Source organism: Salmo salar, chromosome 01 (genome assembly GCF_965601325.2).
Source record: "Salmo salar chromosome 01, fSalSal1, whole genome shotgun sequence".
NCBI classification, from domain to species: domain Eukaryota; kingdom Metazoa; phylum Chordata; class Actinopteri; order Salmoniformes; family Salmonidae; genus Salmo; species Salmo salar.
Genome location: NC_138291.1, coordinates 1,302,501 through 1,327,302, shown reverse-complemented (window position 1 = coordinate 1,327,302; position 24,802 = coordinate 1,302,501). Strand labels below are relative to the sequence as shown.

The window sequence follows — 24,802 nt, the reverse complement described above, 5'->3', positions numbered from 1 at the left end:
CATACCCTGGTTCAATCCCGGGCTCTATCACAGCGGTCTAAGGCACTGCATCTCAGTGCTAGAGGCATCACTACATACCCTGGTTCAATCCCGGGCTGTATCACAGCGGTCTAAGGCACTGCATCTCAGTGCTAGAGGCATCACTACAGACCCTGGTTCAATCCCGGGCTGTATCACAGCGGTCTAAGGCACTGCATCTCAGTGCTAGAGGCATCACTACAGACCCTGGTTTAATCCCGGGTTGTATCACAGCGGTCTAAGGCACTGCATCTCAGTGCTAGAGGCATCACTACAGACCCTGGTTCAATCCCGGGCTGTATCACAGCGGTCTAAGGCACTGCATCTCAGTGCTAGAGGCATCACTACAGACCCTGGTTCAATCCCGGGCTGTATCACAGCGGTCTAAGGCACTGCATCTCAGTGCTAGAGGCATCACTACAGACCCTGGTTCAATCCCGGGCTGTATGACAACGGTCTAAGGCATTGCATCTCAGTGCTAGAGGCATCACTACAGACCCTGGTTCAATCCCGGGCTGTATGACAACGGTCTAAGGCACTGCATCTCAGTGCTAGAGGCATCACTACAGACCCTGGTTCAATCACGGGCTGTATCACAACCAGCTGTGATCGGAAGTCTCATGGGGCGGCGCACAATTTGCCCAGCGTCGTCCGGGTTAGGGGAGGGTTTGGCCGTCATTATAAATAAGAATTTGTTCTTAACTGACTTGCCTAGTTAAATAACGGTTAAATATACACTACCGTTCAAAAGTTTGGGGTCACTTAGAAATGTCCTGGTTTTTGAAAGAAAAGCTATATTTTTTTGGCAGCTTCATTAAATAGTACCCACAAAACACCAGTCTCAATGTAAACAGTGAAGAGGTGACTCCGGGAAGCTGGCCTTCGAGGCAGAGTTCCAAGGAAAAACCCATATCTCAGACTGGGAAAAAGCACACAGACACACTGGACAGAGGAACTCTGCCTAGAAGGCCAGCTTCCCGGAGTCGCCTCTTCACTGTTGACGTTGAGACTGGTGTTTTGTGGGTACTATTTAATGAAGCTGCCATTGGAACACATTTTAACTTTGAACTTTCTTCAAATAACAAATCTACCATTCCAGTGTTTTACATGCTATATTGTATTTACTTCGCCACCATGGCCTTTTTTGCCTTTACCTCCCTTATCTCACCTCATTTGCTCACATTGTATATAGACTTATTTTTCTACTGTATTATTGACTGTATGTTTGTTTTACTCCATGTGTAACTCTGTGTTTTTGTATGTTGTCGAACTGCTTTGCTTTATCTTGGCAAGGTCGCAATTGTAAATGAGAACTTGTTCTCAACTAGCCTACCTGGTTAAATAAAGGACTTGTTCTCTACTAGCCACCTGGTTAAATAAAGGACTTGTTCTCAACTAGCCTACCTGGTTAAATAAAGGACTTGTTCTCAACTAGCCTACCTGGTTAAATAAAGGACTTGTTCTCAACTAGCCTACCTGGTTAAATAAAGGACTTGTTCTCAACTAGCCTACCTGGTTAAATAAAGGACTTGTTCTCAACTAGCCTACCTGGTTAAATAAAGGACTTGTTCTCAACTAGCCTACCTGGTTAAATAAAGGACTTGTTCTCAACTTGCCTACCTGGTTAAATAAAGGACTTGTTCTCAACTAGCCTACCTGGTTAAATAAAGGACTTGTTCTCAACTAGCCTACCTGGTTAAATAAAGGACTTGTTCTCAACTAGCCTACCTGGTTAAATAAAGGACTTGTTCTCAACTAGCCTACCTGGTTAAATAAAGGACTTGTTCTCAACTAGCCTACCTGGTTAAATAAAGGTGAAATAAAAATAAATAAACACAGGAGTGATGGTTGCTGATAATGGGCCTCTCTACGCCTATGTAGATATTCCATTAAAAATCTGCCGTTTCCAGCTACAATAGTCATTTACAACATTAACAATGTCCACACTGTATTTCTGATCCATTTGATGTTATTTTATTGGACAAAAAAAAAGTGCTTTTCTTTCAAAAACAAGGACATTTCTAAGTGACCCCAAACTTTTGAACGGAAGTATGTATATAGAAGTGTGTATATATATATATATTTTTTTTTAAACGCTCTACACCCCCCACACATCTAGCAGTTAGCTGCTGGAGCATCACTCTACACCCCCCACACATCTAGCAGTTAGCTGCTGGAGCATCACTCTACACCCCCCACACATCTAGCAGTTAGCTGCTGGAGCATCACTCTACACCCCCCACACATCTAGCAGTTAGCTGCTGGAGCATCACTCTACACCCCCACACATCTAGCTGCTGGAGCATCACTCTACACCCCCCACACATCTAGCGGTTAGCTGCTGGAGCATCACTCTACACCCCCCACACATCTAGCGGTTAGCTGCTGGAGCATCACTCTACACCCCCCACACATCTAGCGGTTAGCTGCTGGAGCATCACTCTACACCCCCCACACATCTAGCGGTTAGCTGCTGGAGCATCACTCTACACCCCCCACACATCTAGCAGTTAGCTGCTGGAGCATCACTCTACACCCCCACACATCTAGCAGTTAGCTGCTGGAGCATCACTACACCCCCCACACATCTAGCAGTTAGCTGCTGGAGCATCACTCTACACCCCCCACACATCTAGCAGTTAGCTGCTGGAGCATCACTCTACACCCCCCACACATCTAGCAGTTAGCTGCTGGAGCATCACTCTACACCCCCCACACATCTAGCAGTTAGCTGCTGGAGCATCACTCTACACCGCCCACACATCTAGCTGCTGGAGCATCACTCTACACCCCCCACACATCTAGCTGCTGGAGCATCACTCTACACCCCCCACACATCTAGCGGTTAGCTGCTGGAGCATCACTCTACACCCCCACACATCTAGCTGCTGGAGCATCACTCTACACCCCCCACACATCTAGCAGTTAGCTGCTGGAGCATCACTCTACACCCCCCACACATCTAGCAGTTAGCTGCTGGAGCATCACTCTACACCCCCCACACATCTAGCAGTTAGCTGCTGGAGCATCACTCTACACCCCCCACACATCTAGCGGTTAGCTGCTGGAGCATCACTCTACACCCCCCACACATCTAGCGGTTAGCTGCTGGAGCATCACTCTACACCCCCCACACATCTAGCAGTTAGCTGCTGGAGCATCACTCTACACCCCCACACATCTAGCAGTTAGCTGCTGGAGCATCACTACACCCCCCACACATCTAGCAGTTAGCTGCTGGAGCATCACTCTACACCCCCCACACATCTAGCAGTTAGCTGCTGGAGCATCACTCTACACCCCCCACACATCTAGCAGTTAGCTGCTGGAGCATCACTCTACACCCCCCACACATCTAGCAGTTAGCTGCTGGAGCATCACTCTACACCGCCCACACATCTAGCTGCTGGAGCATCACTCTACACCCCCCACACATCTAGCTGCTGGAGCATCACTCTACACCCCCCACACATCTAGCGGTTAGCTGCTGGAGCATCACTCTACACCCCCACACATCTAGCTGCTGGAGCATCACTCTACACCCCCCACACATCTAGCAGTTAGCTGCTGGAGCGTCACTCTACACCCCCCACACATCTAGCAGTTAGCTGTTGGAGCATCACTCTACACCCCCCACACATCTAGCGGTTAGCTGCTGGAGCATCACTCTACACCCCCCACACATCTAGCGGTTAGCTGCTGGAGCATCACTCTACACCCCCCACACATCTAGCAGTTAGCTGCTGGAGCATCACTCTACACCCCCACACATCTAGCAGTTAGCTGCTGGAGCATCACTACACCCCCCACACATCTAGCAGTTAGCTGCTGGAGCATCACTCTACACCCCCCACACATCTAGCAGTTAGCTGCTGGAGCATCACTCTACACCCCCCACACATCTAGCAGTTAGCTGCTGGAGCATCACTCTACACCCCCCACACATCTAGCAGTTAGCTGCTGGAGCATCACTCTACACCCCCCACACATCTAGCAGTTAGCTGCTGGAGCATCACTCTACACCGCCCACACATCTAGCTGCTGGAGCATCACTCTACACCCCCCACACATCTAGCTGCTGGAGCATCACTCTACACCCCCCACACATCTAGCGGTTAGCTGCTGGAGCATCACTCTACACCCCCACACATCTAGCTGCTGGAGCATCACTCTACACCCCCCACACATCTAGCAGTTAGCTGCTGGAGCGTCACTCTACACCCCCCACACATCTAGCAGTTAGCTGTTGGAGCATCACTCTACACCCCCCACACATCTAGCAGTTAGCTGTTGGAGCATCACTCTACACCCCCCACACATCTAGCTGCTGGAGCATCACTCTACACCCCCCACACATCTAGCAGTTAGCTGCTGGAGCGTCACTCTACACCCCCACACATCTAGCTGCTGGAGCATCACTCTACACCCCCACACATCTAGCTGCTGGAGCATCACTCTACACCCCCACACATCTAGCGGTTAGCTGCTGGAGTATCACTCTACACCCCCCACACATCTAGCGGTTAGCTGCTGGAGCATCACTCTACACCCCCACACATCTAGCAGTTAGCTGCTGGAGCATCACTCTACACCCCCACACATCTAGCAGTTAGCTGCTGGAGTATCACTCTACACCCCCCACACATCTAGCGGTTAGCTGCTGGAGCATCACTCTACACCCCCCACACATCTAGCAGTTAGCTGCTGGAGCATCACTCTACACCCCCCACACATCTAGCAGTTAGCTGTTGGAGCATCACTCTACACCCCCACACATCTAGCAGTTAGCTGCTGGAGCATCACTCTACACCCCCACACATCGGAGGGGGTTGGGATTGGGGGTGGGGTTGTCTCTCATGTCACCTACTTGTATCTTGATGGGCCAGGTGAAGTTGCTGACATAGACGAAGAAGGTGATGTTTGGGTTGTTGCGGAAGTCAAAGTTCTCATTGGAGAAACTGTCTTTAAACTCCTTGATGTTACTCCTGGATATGATGGGGATCTCCTCGCCTGTCTGAGTACCTGCTTTGGGAGGAGGGGGGAGGAGGGGGGGAGGAGGGGAGAGGAGGGGGGGGAGAGGAGGGGAGGAGAAGGAGGGGAGAGGAGGGGAGGAGGAGGGGGGGAGGAGGAGGGGAGGAGGGGGGAGAGGAGGGGGGGGGAGGGGAGGAGAGGAGGGAGGAGAGGTGGGGAGAGGAGGGGAGAGAGAGAAAGAACATGTTTTTCAGCGGACATGTCATCACCACACCAAGGTGGAGAGAAACCCATTTTATTCACTAGTAGAAGTTTGGAATGAGATTGAAAATGTTGCAGTATGTGGGTGTGTAAAGGTGTATTATCTGTGAAGGTGTGTAAAGGTGTGTTACCTGTGAAGGTGTGTAAAGGTGTGTTACCTGTGAAGGTGTTTAAAGGTGTGTTACCTGTGAAGGTGTATTACCTGTGAAGGTGTGTTACCTATTAATGTGTGGTAAGGTGTGTTACCTGTGAAGGTATATAAAGGTGTGTTACCTGTGAAGGTGTATTACCTGTGAAGATGTGTTAAGTTGTGTTACCTGTGAAAGTGTATAAAAGTGTTTTACCTATGAAGGTCTGTTAAGGTGTGGTACCTGTGAAGGTATATAAAGGTGTGTTAAGTTGTTTTACCTATTAAGGTGTGGTAAGGCGTGTTACCTGTGAAAGTGTATAAAAGTGTGTTACCTGTGAAGGTGTGTTACCTATGAAGGTCTGTTAAGGTGTGGTACCTGTGAAGGTATATAAAAGGTGTGTTAAGTTGTTTTACCTATGAAGGTCTGTTAAGGTGTGGTACCTGTGAAGGTATATAAAAGGTGTGTTAAGGAATTCTACCCTTTCATGCGCGAGTCGCCCCAGAGTGAGTTCCTTTATGCTGGTGATGTTAGAACCTTCTCTCCATTCCAGAATGTGATTGTTACGTAACAGTCCATTTAATCTGCGCTGTCCTCAAACCAAGGCAAGCTGCCTGCTATTATTTATAGGCTGTTTACAATTTCAAATGATTTTCTAACAAGTTTTTATTTTCTAAGAACAGTTTGAATTGAGGTGTGTTCCGCCTCATTCATTCACATAAAAGTAGTCATTTTTACTTTTGCGGACAATAAATGTTTTGGACATTTATGACCCGGATAAAATTCCCCAAGCACTTCGCAATTGTTTGTGCAGTTCAAGCCAGAGACATTTGCGTATGTCCCGTCAGAACAGGATCTGCACTCGTGTTCACATTGTCTGTCTGTTGCCCGCATTGCAGTCATTGTTTTCCTTACCAATATTAACTTTGGAAATGTGTGCGTTTCTATCAAAGTAAGTGCCTTGTTACGTTATAGTGGTTTCTGTATGTCGTTTCTACTGTAGCTCACTGTATGTATGGAGCATAATGTGTGTATATTCCCTGTAAAACAATGCTAATTGCCACAGAGAAGTATCAGCGTGGGGTGTATTTCGAAGCTACCCTGGCCTTACGACTCCTAAGTGGCGCAGCTGTCGAAGGGACGGCGTCTCAGTGCGAGAGGCGTCACTACAGACACCCTGGTTCAAATCCAGGCTGCGTATCTATCAAAGTAAGTGCCTTACCACATTAATAGTTTCTCTATGTGATTTTTCAAGTGAACTGCACGTCCAATTACAAAAAAATCCCATGTTCAGTAATCATCTCGCCTGTTAGTTGGCGGTGGACATTGAGGGCAGACGCGATCAGATGGAAAAATCTTATACCACTTGGTCGTTTTCTGAGTGCATTCCACAAAGCTGTTTATCATGTCCGCCTTATCCACTTCCCCCATTTTGAGGTTATAGTCAAGCACACAGACTGGTTTGATCATTCTCTCTCCCATCAGGTGGTCCACCTTCCTTGTGGCCGACATGTTTGCTGTATGGACAGTGGAGAGGACATGGACGTCTCGTTTGTCATGCCACTTTACTGCCAGCTGTTGACCGTTCTCCTTGAACTCCACCTCCCCTCTCTTCATCCGAATGCCGGCAACCCCTTCCTGCCACAGGCTCCTGTGCTGTTGGAAGAGTGTCGGACTGCTGTAACAAACAGTTGAAGTCAGAAATGTACATACACCTACATTTAAACTCTGTTTTTCACAATCCCTGACATTTAATCCTAGTAAAAATTCCCTGTCTTAGGTCAGTTAGGATCACCACTTTATTGTAAGAATGTGAAATGTCAGAATAATAGCAGAGAGAATGATTTATTTCAGCTTTTATTTCTTTCATCACATTCCCAGTGGGTCAGAAGTTTACATACACTCAATTAGTATTTGGTAGCATTGACTTTAAATTGTTTAACTTGGGTCAAACGTTTCGGGTAGCCTTCCACAAGCTTCCCACAATAAATTGGGTGAATTTTGGCCCATTCCTCCTCACAGAGCTGGTGTAACTGAGTCAGGGTTGTAGGCCTCCTTGCTCGCACACGCTTTTTCAGTTCAGCCCACACATTTTCTATAGGATTGAGGTCAGGGCTTTGTGATGGCCACTCCAATACCTTGACTTTGTCCTTAAGCCATTTTGCCACAACTTTGGGAGTATGCTTGGGGTCGTTGTCCATTTGGAAGACCCATTTACGACCAAGCTTTAACTTCCTGACTGATGTCTTGAGATGTTGCTTCAATATATGTGCAGTTGCAAACCGTAGTCTGGCTTTTTTATGGCGGTTTTGGAGCAGTGGCTTCTTCCTTGCTAAGCGGCCTTTCAGGTTATGTCGATATAGGACTCGTTTTACTGTGGATATAGATACTTTTGTACCTGTTTCCTCCAGCATCTTCACAAGGTCCTTTGCTGTTGTTCTGGGATTTATTTGCACTTTTCGCACCAAAGTACGTTCATCTCTAGGAGACATAACGCATCTCCTTCCTGAGCGGTATGACGGCTGCGTGGTCCCATGGTGTTTATTCTTGCGAACTATTGTTTGTACAGACGTGGTACCTTCAGGCATTTGGAAATTGCTCCCAAGGATGAACCAGACTTGTGGAGGTCTAGCATTTTTTTCTGAGGTCTTGGCTGATTTCTTTTGATTTTCCCATGATGTCAAGCAAAGAGGTACTGAGTTGGAAGGTAGGCCTTGAAATACATCCACAGGTACACCTCCAATTGACTCAAATGTTGTCAATTAGCCTATCAGAAGCTTCTAAAGCCATGACATCATTTTCTGGAATTTTCCAAGGTGTTTAAAGGCACCAGTCAACTCAGTGTATGTAAACTTCTGACCCACTGGAATTGTGATACAGTGAATTATAAGTGAAACTCTGTCTGTAAACAATTGTTGGAAAAATGACTTGTGTCATGCACAAAGTAGATGTCCAAACTATAGTTTGTTAACAAGAAATTTGTGGAGTGGTTGAAAAATTTGTTTTAATGACTCCAACTTAAGTGTATGTAAACTTCCGACTTCAACTGTAGAAAGTGTGTCCCTTGCTGAGATGAGGAGCCACGGACCCGGACACCCCAAGCCCCTCATAATGTTGGATGTCAGTGGTGGACCCTGTGTAAACTACAATGTCTTGGACAAATCCTGTCTTCACGTCGCACATGACAAAGAACCCCAAACCGGTGCCTTTTGGAGGAAATATATTGACGGAACGCCAGCCTACCTTTCCCTAACATCCGTTATTCATCAATGCGTAGGTCCTTGGATGGTACAAAGACCCAACCAAATGCTGATGTCAGGCTGGTAAGAACATTTCTTATTTTGTATTACGGGTCATTTAGGATGGCAGTAGCATTGTTGACGAAATGCAAGCATCGCAGCAGAACTAGGAAGAGGTCTTGGGAAAAGAGGGTGGCAAAGAAGGGAGTTGCAAACATAGGATCTGTGCTCCAGTATTCTCTTAGGGAGTTCTTCTTTACTATCCCCATGAGGAGGACTGTCACCAGGAAGGTATACATTTCACTAATTGTGGTTGTCACCCATTTAGCGAGTTTCCTCACTCCTGGCTCTCTCTTCTCTTGTAGCTCCAAGGCATAGCGATTGATCTCCTCTACTAAACAAAAAAAAATTATCCAGAATTTCCACATTTGTGAGGTGTCTCCTTTTGACAGACATTGCTAATGCTACAGCTTAGCTCACTAGCTACATACAGAAACAACAACACTGAACGGCTCAGAGTGAGAGGTTATGTGATTGACTGCCTGCACACACCTTTTATATCAATAAATCACTATCAGAAAATGTTTTGTGGTAATTATTGATATATTTACTGTTTTATTCATATGTTTTCAAGTACCGGTGATAAATCATGCATTCCGATTCTTGCATAGATTGTAATGGGCACATATTATGTGTGTAAAATACTTTTTTTAAATTTGTACTGATTATGATGAGCTAAGCTAATTCCAGCTGTGTGTGGTGCCATGTTTGTTGACATACAATGCATTCTGGGTTTCACTGTAATCGTCTGTCGGACCAAAGATGTTATAACAAAATGAGGTGAGTAAGGGTTCACAATTCTTTTTTGAGAACTTCCGGAAATGAATGGTGGGATGTGAACGATGGTAGACAACACACCCCCTTCAACATGCATACTATAAAACAGACCACACTCATCTTGTTTTCTCTTATTATCTTTGGTGTCTGTGAGAGAGAGAGAGAGAAAAAGCATGGCAGCACGCAGAAACTACCCATCGTCGGATTACTTTCGTTTACTAGAGAGTGGTAAGCTCACCCGTGATGTGATTAATTATAAATAGTAATTTCCCATTAGTTCCTGCCAAGGCAGCAGCTACTCTTCCTGGGGTTTATTATGGATCCCAATTAGTTCCTGCCAAGGCAGCAGCTACTCTTCCTGGGGTTTATTATGGATCCCCATTAGTTCCTGCCAGGGCAGCAGCTACTCTTCCTGGGGTTTATTATGGATCCCCATTAGTTCCTGCCAAGGAAGCAGCTACTCTTCCTGGGGTTTATTATGGATCCCCATTAGTTCCTGCCAAGGAAGCAGCTACTCTTCCTGGGGTTTATTATGGATCCCCATTAGTTCCTGCCAAGGAAGCAGCTACTCTTCCTGGGGTCCAGCAACATTAAGGCAGTTAAATGCAATAAAAAAATATAATAAAAAATATCACATAACATTTCATAACACTTTTCACAACATATTAAGTGTTGGTTGAGGTTTTCGGTTTAGTGAATGATTTGTCCCAAATACAATGCTTTTAGTTTTAGAAATACTTAGGACTAACTTATTCCTTGCCACCCACTCTGAAACTAACTGCAGCTCTTTGTTAAAAGTGTTGCAGCCATTTCAGTCGCTGTAGTAGCTGATGTGTATAGTGTTGAGTCATCCAAATACAAGTAACTCTTTATCCACATTATAACGGGGTGTAAAGTCATAACACATACGTCTTTCTATCAGCAGACTATGATCGATAATGTCAAAAGCCGCACTGAAGTCTAACAAAACAGCTCCCACAATCTTTTTATCAACAATTTCTCTCAGCCAATCATCAGTCATTTGTGTAAGTGCAGTGCTTGTTGAGTGTCTTTCCCTATAAGCATTGCTGAAAGTCTGTTGTCCATTTGTTTTCTGTGAAATAGCATTGTATCTGGTCAAAGACAGTTTTTTCCAAAAGTTTACTAAGGGTTGGTAACAGGCTGATTGGTCGGCTATTTGAGCCAGTAAAGGGGGCTTTACTATTCTTAGGTAGCGGAATGACTTTAGCTTCCCTCCAGGTCTGAGGGCAAAACACTTTCTAGTAGGCTTAGATTAAAGATATGGTAAATAGGAGTGACAATATCATATGCTATTATCCTCAGTAATTTTCCATCCAAATTGTCAGACCCCGGTAGCTTGTCATTGTTGATAGACAATAACAATACTTTTTTCAGCTATTCCGCACTCACTTTGGGAATTCCAAATGACAATGTTTGTCTTTCATAATTATACTTGGAGGTTCGGCATTTGTTGGTGGCATGTCAGGCCTTAGTTTGCTTATCTGGCCAATGAAAAAAAAAAACTTAAAGTGGTTGGAATTATCAGTTGGTTTTGTGATGAATGAGCATCTGATTCAATGAATGAGCTGAGTTTGCCTTTTTTCCCAAAATGTAATTTAAGGTGCTTCAAAGCTTTTTACAATCCTTCTTTATATAATTTATCTTTGTTTCATAGTGTAGTTTCTTCTTGTTATTCAGTTTAGTCACATGATTTCTTAATTTGCAGTACGTTTCCCAATCGGTTGTACAGCCAGACTTATTTGCCATTCCTTTTTCCTCATCCCTCTCAACCATATTTTTTTTTTCAATTCCTCATCAATCCACTGGGATTTAACCGTTTTTACAGACATTTTCTTAATGGGTGTGTGCTTATTATTAACTTGAAGAAGCATTTTCATAAATGTGCAGCGTCTGGTAGCTCCACATTACACATCACAGACCAGCACATATTATTTACATCAATAACATGGGAATCACAACGAAACTCCTTGTATGACCTCGTATACTTAGAGGTTAGGGGTCAGGCCAACTTATTGTGTGACCTCGTATACACTATATTAGGCCCAACCTTTGGAACTTTGGTTTTCCTAGATATGGCTACTATATTGTGATCACTACATCCTATGGGTCTGGATACTGCTTTCAAGCAGAATTCTGCCGCATTAGTAAATATATAATCAATACACGTTGATGATTTAATGCCTGTTCTGTTTGTAACTACCCTGGTAGGTTGACTGATAACCTGAACTAGATTCCAGGCACTGGTAACAGTTTGAAGCTTTTTCTTGAGTGGGGCAGCTTGATGGAGGGAAAAACAGTCACCCCAAAAAATATACCTCAAAGTATTTCACACGTTATCCAGATACTGACTGTTAGCACTTGGTGGTCTATAGCAGCTTCCCACCAGAATGGGCTTTAGGTGAGGCAGATGAACCTGTAGCCATATTACTACAACAGTATTTATAGGAATGTGGTTCTGAATAGAGATCGTAGCCCTGTTGGCATTTCTGTCTTTTCTGTAGATGTTTTATCCATGTATTGCTATCAATATTTATTTAACCCTTATTTTACCAGGTAGGTTGACTGAGAACACATTCTCATTGGGAGAGGATTTGTATGATTTGATTGATTTCAATGATTTGCATTTTAATGAGGGAAATAAGTATTTGACCCCCTCTCAATCAGAAAGATTTCTGGGGTCCAGGTGTCTTTTATACAGGTAACGAGCTGAGATTAGGAGCACACTCTTAAAGGGAGTGCTCCTAATCTCAGCTTGTTACCTGTATAAAAGACACCTGTCCACAGAAGCAATCAATCAATCAATCAATCAATCAGATTCCAAACTCTCCACCATGGCCAAGACCAAAGAGCTCTCCAAGGATGTCAGGGACAAGATTGTAGACCTACACAAGGCTGGAATGGGCTACAAGACCATCGCCAAGCAGCTTGGTGAGAAGGTGACAACAGTTGGTGCGATTATTTGCAAATGGAAGAAACACAAAAGAACTGTCAATCTCCCTCGGCCTGGGGCTCCATGCAAGATCTCACCTCGTGGAGTTGCAATGATCATGAGAATGGTGAGGAATCAGCCCAGAACTACACGGGAGGATCTTGTTAATGATCTCAAGGCAGATGGGACCATAGTCACCAAGAAAACAATTGGTAACACTCTACGCCGTGAAGGACTGAATTCCTGCAGCGCCCGCAAGGTCCCCCTGCTCAAGAAAGCACATATACATGCCCGTCTGAAGTTTGCCAATGAACATCTGAATGATTCAGAGGACAACTGGGTGAAAGTGTTGTGGTCAGATGAGACCAAAATGGAGCTCTTTGGCATCAACTCAACTCGCTGTGTTTGGAGGCGGAGGAGGAACGCTGCCTATGACCCCAAGAACACCATCCCCACCGTCAAACCTGGAGGTGGAAACATTATGCTTTGGGGGTGTTTTTCTGCTAAGGGGACAGGACAACTTCAACGCATCAAAGGGACGATGGTCGGGGCCATGTACCGTCAAATCTTGGGTGAGAACCTCCTTCCCTCAGCCAGGGCATTGAAAATGGGTCGCGGATGGGTATTCCAGCATGACAATGACCCAAAACACACGGCCAAGGCAACAAAGGAGTGGCTCAAGAAGAAGCACATTAAGGTCCTGGAGTGGCCTAGCCAGTCTCCAGACCTTAATCCCATAGAAAATCTGTGGAGGGAGCTGAAGGTTCGAGTTGCCAAACGTCAGCCTCGAAACCTTAATGACTTGGAGAAGAGCTGCAAAGAGGAGTGGGACAAAATCCCTCCTGAGATGTGTGCAAACCTGGTGGCCAACTACAAGAAACGTCTGACCTCTGTGATTGCCAACAAGGGTTTTGCCACCAAGTACTAAGTTATGTTTTGCAGAGGGGTCAAATACTTATTTCCCACATTAAAATGCAAATAATTTTATAACATTTTTTATATGAGTTTTTCTGGATTTTTGTTTTGTTTTTCTGTCTCTCACTGTTCAAATAAACCTACCATTAAAATTATAGACTGATAATTTCTTTGTCAGTGGGCAAACGTACAAAATCAGCAGGGGATCAAATACTTTTTTTCCCCTCACTGTTTTTAGGTGTGTTACCCGTGAAGGTGTATTTAGGTGTGTTACCCGTGAAGGTGTTTTTAGGTGTGTTACCCGTGAAGGTGTGTTAAAGTGTGTTACCCGTGAAGGTGTGTTAAAGTGTGTTACCCGTGAAGGTATGTTAAGGTGTTACCTGTGGAGCTGTGTTTAGGTGTGTTACCTGTGAAGCTGGCAGCCCAGGTGATGTTGAGGTTGAAGTTCTTGGAGGCGTTGATGAAAACAACCAGATCACGATTCTGCTGCGGAGGAGAGACGGAGGGATGAGGAGATAAATGATCTGACCTTAACCCTAAACCCTACCTCCTCGGGTGTGGCCTGACCCCTAACCTGTAACCCCAGCAGTGTGGGTGTGGTCCTACCTCCTCGTGCGTGGCCTGACCCCTAACCTCTGACCCCAGCAGTGTGGGTGTGGTCCTACCTCCTCGTGCGTGGCCTGACCCCTAACCTCTAACCCCAGCAGTGTGGGTGTGGTCCTACCTCCTCGGGTGTGGCCTGAACCCTAACCTCTAACCCCAGCAGTGAGGGTGTGGTCCTACTTCCTCGGGTGTGGCCTGACCCCTAACCTCTAACCCCAGCAGTGTGGGTGTGGCCTGACCCCTAACCTTTAACCCCAGCAGCGTGGGTGTGGTCCTACCTCCTCGTGCATGGCCTGACCCCTAACCTCTAACCCCAGCAGTGTGGGTGTGGCCTGACCCCTAACCTCTAACCCCAGCAGCGTGGGTGTGGTCCTACCTCCTCGGGCGTGGCCTGACCCCTAACCTCTGACCCCAGCAGTGTGGGTGTGGTCCTACCTCCTCGGGTGTGGCCTGACCCCTAACCTCTAACCCCAGCAGCGTGGGTGTGGCCTGACCCCTAACCTCTAACCCCAGCAGTGTGGGTGTGGTCCTACTTCCTCGGGCGTGGCCTGACCCCTAACCTCTAACCCCAGCAGTGTGGGTGTGGTCCTAGTTCCTCGGGCGTGGCCTGACCCCTAACTTCTGACCCCTGCAGCGTGGGTGTGGCCTGACCCCTAACCTCTGACCCCAGCAGCGTTGGTGTGGCCTAACCCCTAACCTCTAACCCCAGCAGCGTGGGTGTGGTCCTACCTCCTCGTGCATGGCCTGACCCCTAACCTCTAACCCCAGCAGTGTGGGTGTGGCCTGACCCCTAACCTCTAACCCCAGCAGCGTGGGTGTGGTCCTACCTCCTCGTGCATGGCCTGACCCCTAACCTCTAACCCCAGCAGTGTGGGTGTGGCCTGACCCCTAACCTCTAACCCCAGCAGCGTGGGTGTGGTCCTACCTCCTCTGGCGTGGCTACAAAGTTGATGGAGGTGTAGTATCGGTCGTCCTCCTGAGACAGACTGAAGGTGAACTGGTAGTCTATCAGCAGGGTGTCTGGTAGGGAGATAAAACACAGCTACACGTTAGAACAGATACAGCAGGGGACAATATTACTATAGAGTCTATGGTTATCACATTGATCTAGAATATTACTATAGAGTCTATGGTTATCACATTGATCTAGAATATTACTATAGAGTCTATGGTTATCACATTGATCTAGAATATTACTATAGAGTCTATGGTTATCACATTGATCTAGAATATTACTATAGAGTCTATGGTTATCACATTGATCTAGAATATTACTATAGAGTCTATGGTTATCACATTGATCTAGAATATTACTATAGAGTCTATGGTTATCACATTGATCTAGAATATTACTATAGAGTCTATGGTTATCACATTGATCTAGAATATTACTATAGAGTCTATGGTTATCACATTGATCTAGAATATTACTATAGAGTCTATGATCTAGAATATTACTATAGTGTCTATGGTTATCACATTGATCTAGAATATTACTATAGAGTCTATGGTTATCACATTGATCTAGAATATTACTATAGAGTCTATGGTTATCACATTGATCTAGAATATTACTATAGAGTCTATGGTTATCACATTGATCTAGAATATTACTATAGAGTCTATGGTTATCACATTGATCTAGAATATTACTATAGAGTCTATGGTTATCACATTGATCTAGAATATTACTATAGAGTCTATGGTTATCACATTGATCTAGAATATTACTATAGAGTCTATGGTTATCACATTGATCTAGAATATTACTATAGAGTCTATGGTTATCACATTGATCTAGAATATTACTATAGAGTCTATGGTTATCACATTGATCTAGAATATTACTATAGAGTCTATGGTTATCACATTGATCTAGAATATTACTATAGAGTCTATGGTTATCACATTGATCTAGAATATTACTATAGAGTCTATGGTTATCACATTGATCTAGAATATTACTATAGTGTCTATGGTTATCACATTGATCTACTCTGAAGGACTCAGCCTCAGTGTGATGTTCTACTCTGAAGGACTCAGTGTGGTGTTCTACTCTGAAGGACTCAGCCTGAGCGTGATGTTCCACCCTGAAGGACTCAGCCTCAGCGTGATGTTCCACCCTGAAGGACTCAGCCTCAGCGTGATGTTCCACCCTGAAGGACTCAGCCTCAGCGTGATGTTCTACTCTGAAGGACTCAGCCTCAGCGTGATGTTCTACTCTGAAGGACTCAGCCTCAGCGTGATGTTCTACTCTGAAGGACTCAGCCTCAGCGTGATGTTCTACTCTGAAGGACTCAGCCTCAGCGTGATGTTCCACCCTGAAGGACTCAGCCTCAGCGTGATGTTCTACTCTGAAGGACTCAGCCTCAGCGTGATGTTCTACTCTGAAGGACTCAGCCTCAGCGTGATGTTCCACCCTGAAGGACTCAGCCTCAGCGTGATGTTCTACTCTGAAGGACTCAGTGTGATGTTCCACCCTGAAGGACTCAGCGTGATGTTCTACTCTGAAGGACTCAGTGTGGTGTTCTACTCTGAAGGACTCAGCCTGAGCGTGATGTTCCACCCTGAAGAACTCAGCCTCAGCGTGATGTTCTACTCTGAAGGACTCAGCCTCAGCGTGATGTTCTACTCTGAAGGACTCAGCCTCAGCGTGGTGTTCTACTCTGAAGGACTCAGCCTCAGCGGGATGTTCCACCCTGAAGGACTCAGCCTCAGCGTGATGTTCCACCCTGAAGGACTCAGCCTCAGCGTGGTGTTCCACTCTGAAGGTAGATTGGAGTTCCACTTACAGTAACACGTTCCTTTCAGAGGGTTTCCTTGGTAACGGTTCTCCACCTCACACCTGAGGGAAAGCAGAGGAAAGGGAATAAAAGGGATTTACATTTCGAAACAACAACGTGAAGGGTAAATCAATAACTTATATGAATCCTTCTGTGACCTAACAACTGACTCTGAAACCATGGAGTCAATGACTACACAGCGGGGTAGGATCATAATGACAGAATGAGAAGAATAAGTAGGTCGACATGTACTGAGTTAGTTAGTTATAGTGGTCTGAACTGTACTGAGTTAGTTAGTTATAGTGGTCTGAACTGTACTGAGTTAGTTAGTTATAGTGGTCTGAACTGTACTGAGTTAGTTAGTTATAGTGGTCTGAACTGTACTGAGTTAGTTAGTTATAGTGGTCTGAACTGTACTGAGTTAGTTAGTTATAGTGGTGATAGTGAAACAGACTTACTGCTATGTACTATGTACTAAGTGTGTAATGTGTACTGTAGTGTACTAAGTGTGTAATGTGTACTGTAGTGTACTTACAGGTGGTAGTGGTCTGAACTGTACTGAGTTAGTTATAATGTGTATGTACTAAGTGTGTAATGTGTACTGTAGTGTGTACTGTAGTAATGTGTACTGTAGTAATGTGTACTGTAGTGTACTGTAGTAATGTGTACTGTAGTGTGTACTGTAGTAATGTGTACTGTAATTAATGTGTCCTGTAGTGTGTACTGTAGTAATGTGTACTGTAGTGTGTACTGTAGTAATGTGTACTGTAGTGTGTACTGTAGTAATGTGTACTGTAGTAATGTGTACTGTAGTGTGTACTGTAATTAATGTGTCCTGTAGTGTGTACTGTAGTAATGTGTACTGTAGTGTGTACTGTAGTAATGTGTACTGTAGTAATGTGTACTGTAGTAATGTGTACTGTAGTAATGTGTACTGTAGTAATGTGTACTGTAGTGTGTGCTGTAGTAATGTGTACTGTAGTGTGTACTGTAGTAATGTGTACTGTAGTGTGTACTGTAGTAATGTGTACTGTAGTAATGTGTACTGTAGTGTGTACTGTAGTAATGTGTACTGTAGTGTGTACTGTAGTAATGTGTACTGTAGTAATGTGTACTGTAGTGTACTAAGTGTGTAATGTGTACTGTAGTAATGTGTACTGTAGTGTGTACTGTAGTAATGTGTACTGTAATTAATGTGTCCTGTAGTGTGTTCTGTAGTAATGTGTACTGTAGTGTGTACTGTAGTAATGTGTACTGTAGTGTGTACTGTAGTAATGTGTACTGTAGTAATGTGTACTGTAGTGTGTACTGTAATTAATGTGTCCTGTAGTGTGTACTGTAGTAATGTGTACTGTAGTGTGTACTGTAGTAATGTGTACTGTAGTAATGTGTACTGTAGTAATGTGTACTGTAGTGTGTGCTGTAGTAATGTGTACTGTAGTGTGTACTGTAGTAATGTGTACTGTAGTGTGTACTGTAGTAATGTGTACTGTAGTGTGTACTGTAGTAATGTGTACTGTAGTAATGTGTACTGTAGTGTGTACTGTAGTAATGTGTACTGTAGTGTGTACTGTAGTAATGTGTACTGTAGTAATGTGTACTGTAGTGTACTAAGTGTGTAATGTGTACTGTAGTAATGTGTACTGTAGTAATGTGTACTGTAGTGTGTACTGTAGTAATGTGTACTGTAGTAATGTGTACTGTAGTGTGTACTGTAGTAATGTGTACTGTAGTGTACTAAGTGTGTAATGTGTCCTGTAGTGTACTTACAGGTGGTAGTGGTCTGAGTTAGTTAGTTATAATGTGTATGTACTAAGTGTGTAATGTGTCCTGTAGTAATGTGTACTGTAGTAATGTGTACTGTAGTGTACTAAGTGTGTAATGTGTCCTGTAGTAATGTGTACTGTAGTGTGTACTGTAGTAATGTGTACTGTAGTGTGTACTGTAGTGTGTACTGTAGTGTGTACTGTAGTGTGTACTGTAGTGTGTACTGTAGTAATGTGTACTGTAGTGTGTACTGTAGTGTGTACTGTAGTAATGTGTACTGTAGTGTGTACTGTAGTAATGTGTCCTGTAGTGTGTACTGTAGTAATGTGTCCTGTAGTGTGTACTGTAGTGTGTACTGTAGTAGTGTGTACTGTAGTAATGTGTACTGTAGTGAACTTACAGGTGACAGCGGTCTCCTTTGATGCCCTTGGTGGTGCAGAAACACTTCCCGTTGTTAGTGTTACATATACCGGCATGGCCATTACACTGGCACGCTGTAATACAACATTATCACATGAATATAACAACATTATCACAGTAATATACCTGGCACGCTGTAATACAACATTATCACAGTAATATAACAACATTATCACAGTAATATAACTGACACGCTGTAATACAACATTATCACATGAACATAACAACATTATCACAGTAATATAACTGACACGCTGTAATACAACATTATCACATGAATATAACAACATTATCACATGAATATAACAACATTATCACATGAATATAACAATCATGGGTCGTTATAGAATGAACAGTTACACTGACAATAACAAGGAAAGCCAAATGACCAAAGGCAGGGCCTGAAGTTATTTATAAGAGATCAGACAACATGTTTTCTCAGGACTCTTTTGTTGTTACAGTATGATGTTCTGATGTGTATAAGGAGGAGAATCCAGCCACAGCACTGGGGTATTTGGTCAAATTATTCTGGCCAATTGTTGACAAGCATGTACCTGTTAACACGAGAACCGCCACAGGCCACCAGCCACTAACGTTTCATTTTGTCATTTGAAAAAAAAATTACAAATCGGCCAAAAAAAATGTAATAAACTATGTCCTGACTTTTCCTAAATGTTTGTATTTTACGCTGCTCATTGGTCCGAATTTTTAAATCACAAACAGAGACGTATTTATTTTTTCAAACCTGTTCCCAACTTAATCCGGCAAGACGGCTGCAGGATGTTGGTCCCCAGCCAGGCTCCAAGACAATGTGCTGTAGGATGTTGGTCCCCAGCCAGGCTCTAAGACAATGTGCTGCAGGATGTTGGTACCCAGCCAGGCTCTAAGACAATGTGCTGTAGGATGTTGGTCCCCAGCCAGGCTCCAAGACAATGTGCTGTAGGATGTTGGTCCCCAGCCAGGCTCCAAGACAATGTGCTGTAGGATGTTGGTCCCCAGCCAGGCTCTAAGACAATGTGCTGTAGGATGTTGGTCCCCAGCCAGGCTCCAAGACAATGTGCTGTAGGATGTTGGTACCCAGCCAGGCTCCAAGACAATGTGCTGTAGGATGTTGGTACCCAGCCAGGCTCCAAGACAATGTGCTGCAGGATGTTGGTCCCCAGCCAGGCTCCAAGACAATGTGCTGTAGGATGTTGTTACCCAGCCAGGCTCTAAGACAATGTGCTGCAGGATGTTGGTCCCCAGCCAGGCTCCAAGACAATGTGCTGCAGGATGTTGGTCCCCAGCCAGGCTCCAAGACAATGTGCTGCAGGATGTTGGTCCCCAGCCAGGCTCCAAGACAATGTGCTGCAGGATGTTGGTCCCCAGCCAGGCTCCAAGACAATGTGCTGTAGGATGTTGGTCCCCTGCCAGGCTCCAAGACAATGTGCTGTAGGATGTTGGTCCCCAGCCAGGCTCCAAGACAATGTGCTGTAGGATGTTGGTACCCAGCCAGGCTCCAAGACAATGTGCTGCAGGATGTTGGTCCCCAGCCAGGCTCTAAGACAATGTGCTGCAGGATGTTGGTCCCCAGCCAGGCTCCAAGACAATGTGCTGTAGGATGTTGGTCCCCTGCCAGGCTCCAAGACAATGTGCTGTAGGATGTTGGTCCCCAGCCAGGCTCTAAGACAATGTGCTGTAGGATGTTGGTACCCAGCCAGGCTCCAAGACAATGTGCTGTAGGATGTTGATACCCAGCCAGGCTCCAAGACAATGTGCTGCAGGATGTTGGTCCCCAGCCAGGCTCCAAGACAATGTGCTGTAGGATGTTGGTACCCAGCCAGGCTCCAAGACAATGTGCTGTAGGATGTTGGTACCCAGCCAGGCTCCAAGACAATGTGCTGCAGGATGTTGGTCCCCAGCCAGGCTCCAAGACAATGTGCTGTAGGATGTTGTTACCCAGCCAGGCTCTAAGACAATGTGCTGCAGGATGTTGGTCCCCAGCCAGGCTCCAAGACAATGTGCTGTAGGATGTTGGTACCCAGCCAGGCTCCAAGACAATGTGCTGTAGGATGTTGGTACCCAGCCAGGCTCTAAGACAATGTGCTGTAGGATGTTGGTCCCCAGCCAGGCTCCAAGACAATGTGCTGTAGGATGTTGGTCCCCAGCCAGGCTCCAAGACAATGTGCTGTAGGATGTTGGTCCCCAGCCAGGCTCCAAGACAATGTGCTGCAGGATGTTGGTCCCCAGCCAGGCTCCAAGACAATGTGCTGCAGGATGTTGGTCCCCAGCCAGGCTCCAAGACAATGTGCTGCAGGATGTTGGTCCCCAGCCAGGCTCCAAGACAATGTGCTGCAGGATGTTGGTCCCCTGCCAGGCTCCAAGACAATGTGCTGCAGGATGTTGGTCCCCAGCCAGGCTCCAAGACAATGTGCTGTAGGATGTTGGTCCCCAGCCAGGCTCCAAGACAATGTGCTGTAGGATGTTGGTCCCCAGCCAGGCTCTAATGAGTCTCTCATCACGGAATGAACGGGCAATAATTGTGCACATTACTTCACAATTGAATGAAACTGTTGAAATTTAAAATAGGTCTAACTGAATGATAAGGAGGGTGAAGAGGTGGATTTAATTTAGAAAGACAACAGTAATGATGAGTTTGTATTATGCCTATTTACCAGCAACAAATCATTTGACCGCACGCCTTGCAGGTCGATACCATTCTCTTTTACGTTTTACTTTGTAAAAAAGAAGCTGTCATGGGACAGTTTTGTTTAGTGTAACTCTATGACTAATCAAAGTTATTGTAAAGGAAATGATAACATGCTATGTGTTGTAGTAGGCCTTCAGAATAATGCAAAGTGTCACAGCCTGATCTGTTACACCCTGATCTGTTTCACCCTGATCTGTTACACCCTGATCTGTTTCACCCTGATCTGTTTCACCCTGATCTGTTACACCCTGATCTGTTACACCCTGATCTGTTACACCCTGATCTGTTACACCCTGATCTGTTTCACCCTGATCTGTTTCACCCTGATCTGTTACACCCTGATCTGTTTCACCCTGATCTGTTACACCCTGATCTGTTTCACCCTGATCTGTTTCACCCTGATCTGTTTCACCCTGATCTGTTTCACCTGTTCCTGTGTTTGTCTCCACCCCCTCCAGGTCTTATTTTCCCCAGTGTATTTATCCCTGTGTTTCCTGTCTCTCTGCCCCAGTGTATTTATCCCTGTGTTTCCTGTCTCTCTGCCCCAGTGTATTTATCCCTGTGTTTCCTGTCTCTCTGCCCAAGTGTATTTATCCCTGTGTTTCCTGTCTCTCTGCCCCAGTGTATTTATCCCTGTGTTTCCTGTCTCTCTGCCCCAGTGTATTTATCCCTGTGTTTCCTGTCTCTCTGCCACAGTGTATTTATCCCTGTGTTTCCTGTCTCTCTGCCCCAGTGTATTTATCCCTGTGTTTCCTGTCTCTCTGCCCCAGTGTATTTATCCCTGTGTTTCCTGTCTCTCTGCCCAAGTGTATTTATCCCTGTGTTTCCTGTCTCTCTGCCCCAGTGTATTTATCCCTGTGTTTCCTGTCTCTCTGCCCCAGTGTATTTATCCCTGTGTTTCCTGTCTCTCTGCCACAGTGTATTTATCCCTGTGTTTCCTGTCTCTCTGCCCCAGTGTATTTATCCCTGTGTTTCCTGTCTCTCTGCCCCAGTGTATTTATCCCTGTGTTTCCTGTGTCTCTGCCCCAGTGTATTTATCCCTGTGTTTCCTGTCTCTCAGTGTATTTATCCCTGTGTTTCCTGTCTTTCTGCGCCAGTGTATTTATCCCTGTCTCTCTGCCCCAGTGTATTTATCCCTGTGCTTCCTGTCTCTCTGTGTATTTCTCCCTGTGTTTCCTGTCTCTCTGCCCCAGTGTATTTATCCCTGTGTTTCCTGTCTCTCTGTATTTATCCCTGTGTTTCCTTTTCCCAGTGTATTTATCCCTGTGTTTCCTGTCTCTCTGTGTATTTATCCCTGTGTTTCCTGTCTCTCAGTGTATTTATCCCTGTGTTTCCTGTCTCTCTGCCCCAGTGTATTTATCCCTGTGTTTCCTGTCTCTCTGCCCCAGTGTATTTATCCCTGTGTTTCCTGTCTCTCTGTGTATTTATCCCTGTGTTTACTCTCTCTCTGCCCCAGTGTATTTATCCCTGTGTTTCCTGTCTCTCTGTGTATTTATCCCTGTGTTTCCTGTCTCTGTGTATTTATCCCTCTGTTTCCTGTCTCTCTGTGCCAGTTCGTCTTGTATGTTTAGTCAAGTCAACCAGTGTGTTTTTCCCCATACTCCTTTTGCTATTCTCTTTTTGACAGTCTTTTGACCCCTGCCTGACTCTGGACTACTTTCCTGCCTGCCTGGTCATCCTGCCTGGCTTGACCTTGATTCTGCCTGCCCTGACCTTGATTCTGCCTGCCCTTCTGTACCTCCTGGACTCTGAACTGGTTTTGACCCTCTTGCCTTCCCCCTATTGGATGAATACATATTGTAAGACTCTAACCATCTGCCTCCTGTGTCTGCATCTGGGTCTGGCCTTGTGTCATGATACAAATCATATCTTTGACTCTATCCTAGTTCGAAACTATACCGAAACTACATTTCACACATAATAGGAGTTAGTCTATGAAGATTAAATTGACAATAAATCTGATGAGTGACAATATCAGGCCTATCAGTTGTCAAATGTGACTTGTTTCAGGAAACATATTTCAACGTAAAGGTGCAGCTATTTTCCCAGGAAAGATGAAACCAGGCCAGTGGGTGACTGACTGTCTGATACTGTGGTTTTGAGACTCGTTGTCACGGTTGCCGTAGGAATGAGCGGACCAAAGTGCAGCGTGTGTGTCGTTCCACATTTTATTTTCACTGTGAAACTAGGCAATACATAAATAAACTGAATAACAAAAACAACAAACCGTGACGCAGAGGTGAAACATACACTAACTCAAAGACAATCTCCCACAAACCCAGGTGGCACAAACACCAACTTAAATATGACCTCCAATTAGAGACAACGATGACCAGCTGCCTCTAATTGGAGATCATCCAAAACAAAACCAACATAGAAATACAAAACTAGAACATAACAACATAGAAAAACTAAACTAGAAAACCCCCCTGTAACCTACTCTACCATAGAAAATAACAGCTTACTATGGTCAGGACGTGACACTCGTGGAACCTTACATGGGCAACAGCTAACTCAGTAGCTTTCTTACATGGCAAATATTGCACTTTCACTTTCTTCTCCAACACTGTGTTTTTGCATTATTTTAACCAAATTGAACATGTTTATTTATTTGAGACTAAATACATTTTATGTATTATATTCAATTATAATAAAAGTGTTCATTGTTCATTCAGTATTGTTGTAATTGGCATTATTACAAATATATTGTAAAAAAAATAAAAAACAAAAAAATATCGGCCGATTAATCGGTATTGGCTTTTTTCTGGTCCTCCAGTAATCGGTAGCAGTATCGGCGTTGAAAAATCATAATCAGTAGACCTCTACTCTGAAGTATCCATTCTAACAACCAACGACTTTGATCTCTGATGAACCAACCAGAGGCTCTCTGTTGACTGACTATCCAGCAGACGGACCGGCAATCGCAGAGAGGGACAACAAAGGCAGACACTCGTAAATATGTCAATTGTAATTTATTTTCGAATGAGCGGCTGTTCATGTTCAAAGTATTAGCAATTTCTATGAGTGTAGTTATCCTCTATGAGTTTCTTGCTCTTGAGCAGGTCCCCACCCCCTTCCCTTTGTCTACCAAGCCGTCATATCGGTTTGGTCCGCTAGGGACTTTTTCTTTGTATCACGTAGTAACCAATGTATGACCTATTTGTGTGTGTGTTTATGTAATTATGTGATTGATTAATTTAGTTAGTAAATAATTAAGCTAA

General features: G+C 44.8%; 1 protein-coding gene across 7 annotated transcripts in view; it reads right to left on the bottom strand.

Annotated features, from left to right (window-relative positions):
* LOC106610160 (attractin) overlaps window positions 1-24,802 on the bottom strand; it is a 200,869-nt gene that overhangs the window by 92,251 nt on the left and 83,816 nt on the right. For 2 of the 7 annotated variants that reach the window (XM_045704524.2, XM_045704661.2), the window contains exons 20-24: window positions 18,873-18,966; window positions 16,715-16,767; window positions 14,848-14,942; window positions 13,727-13,805; window positions 4,886-5,043 (exon numbers count right to left, since the gene is read on the bottom strand). In XM_045704524.2, coding sequence (XP_045560480.1) covers window positions 4,886-5,043; window positions 13,727-13,805; window positions 14,848-14,942; window positions 16,715-16,767; window positions 18,873-18,966 — 479 coding nt within the window. Of the gene's footprint in view, window positions 1-4,885; window positions 5,044-6,026; window positions 7,035-13,726; window positions 13,806-14,847; window positions 14,943-16,714; window positions 16,768-18,872; window positions 18,967-24,802 lie in introns of those variants that run through there. The other 5 variants (XM_045704555.2, XM_045704577.2, XM_045704612.2 and 2 more) reach the window with 5 other exon arrangements.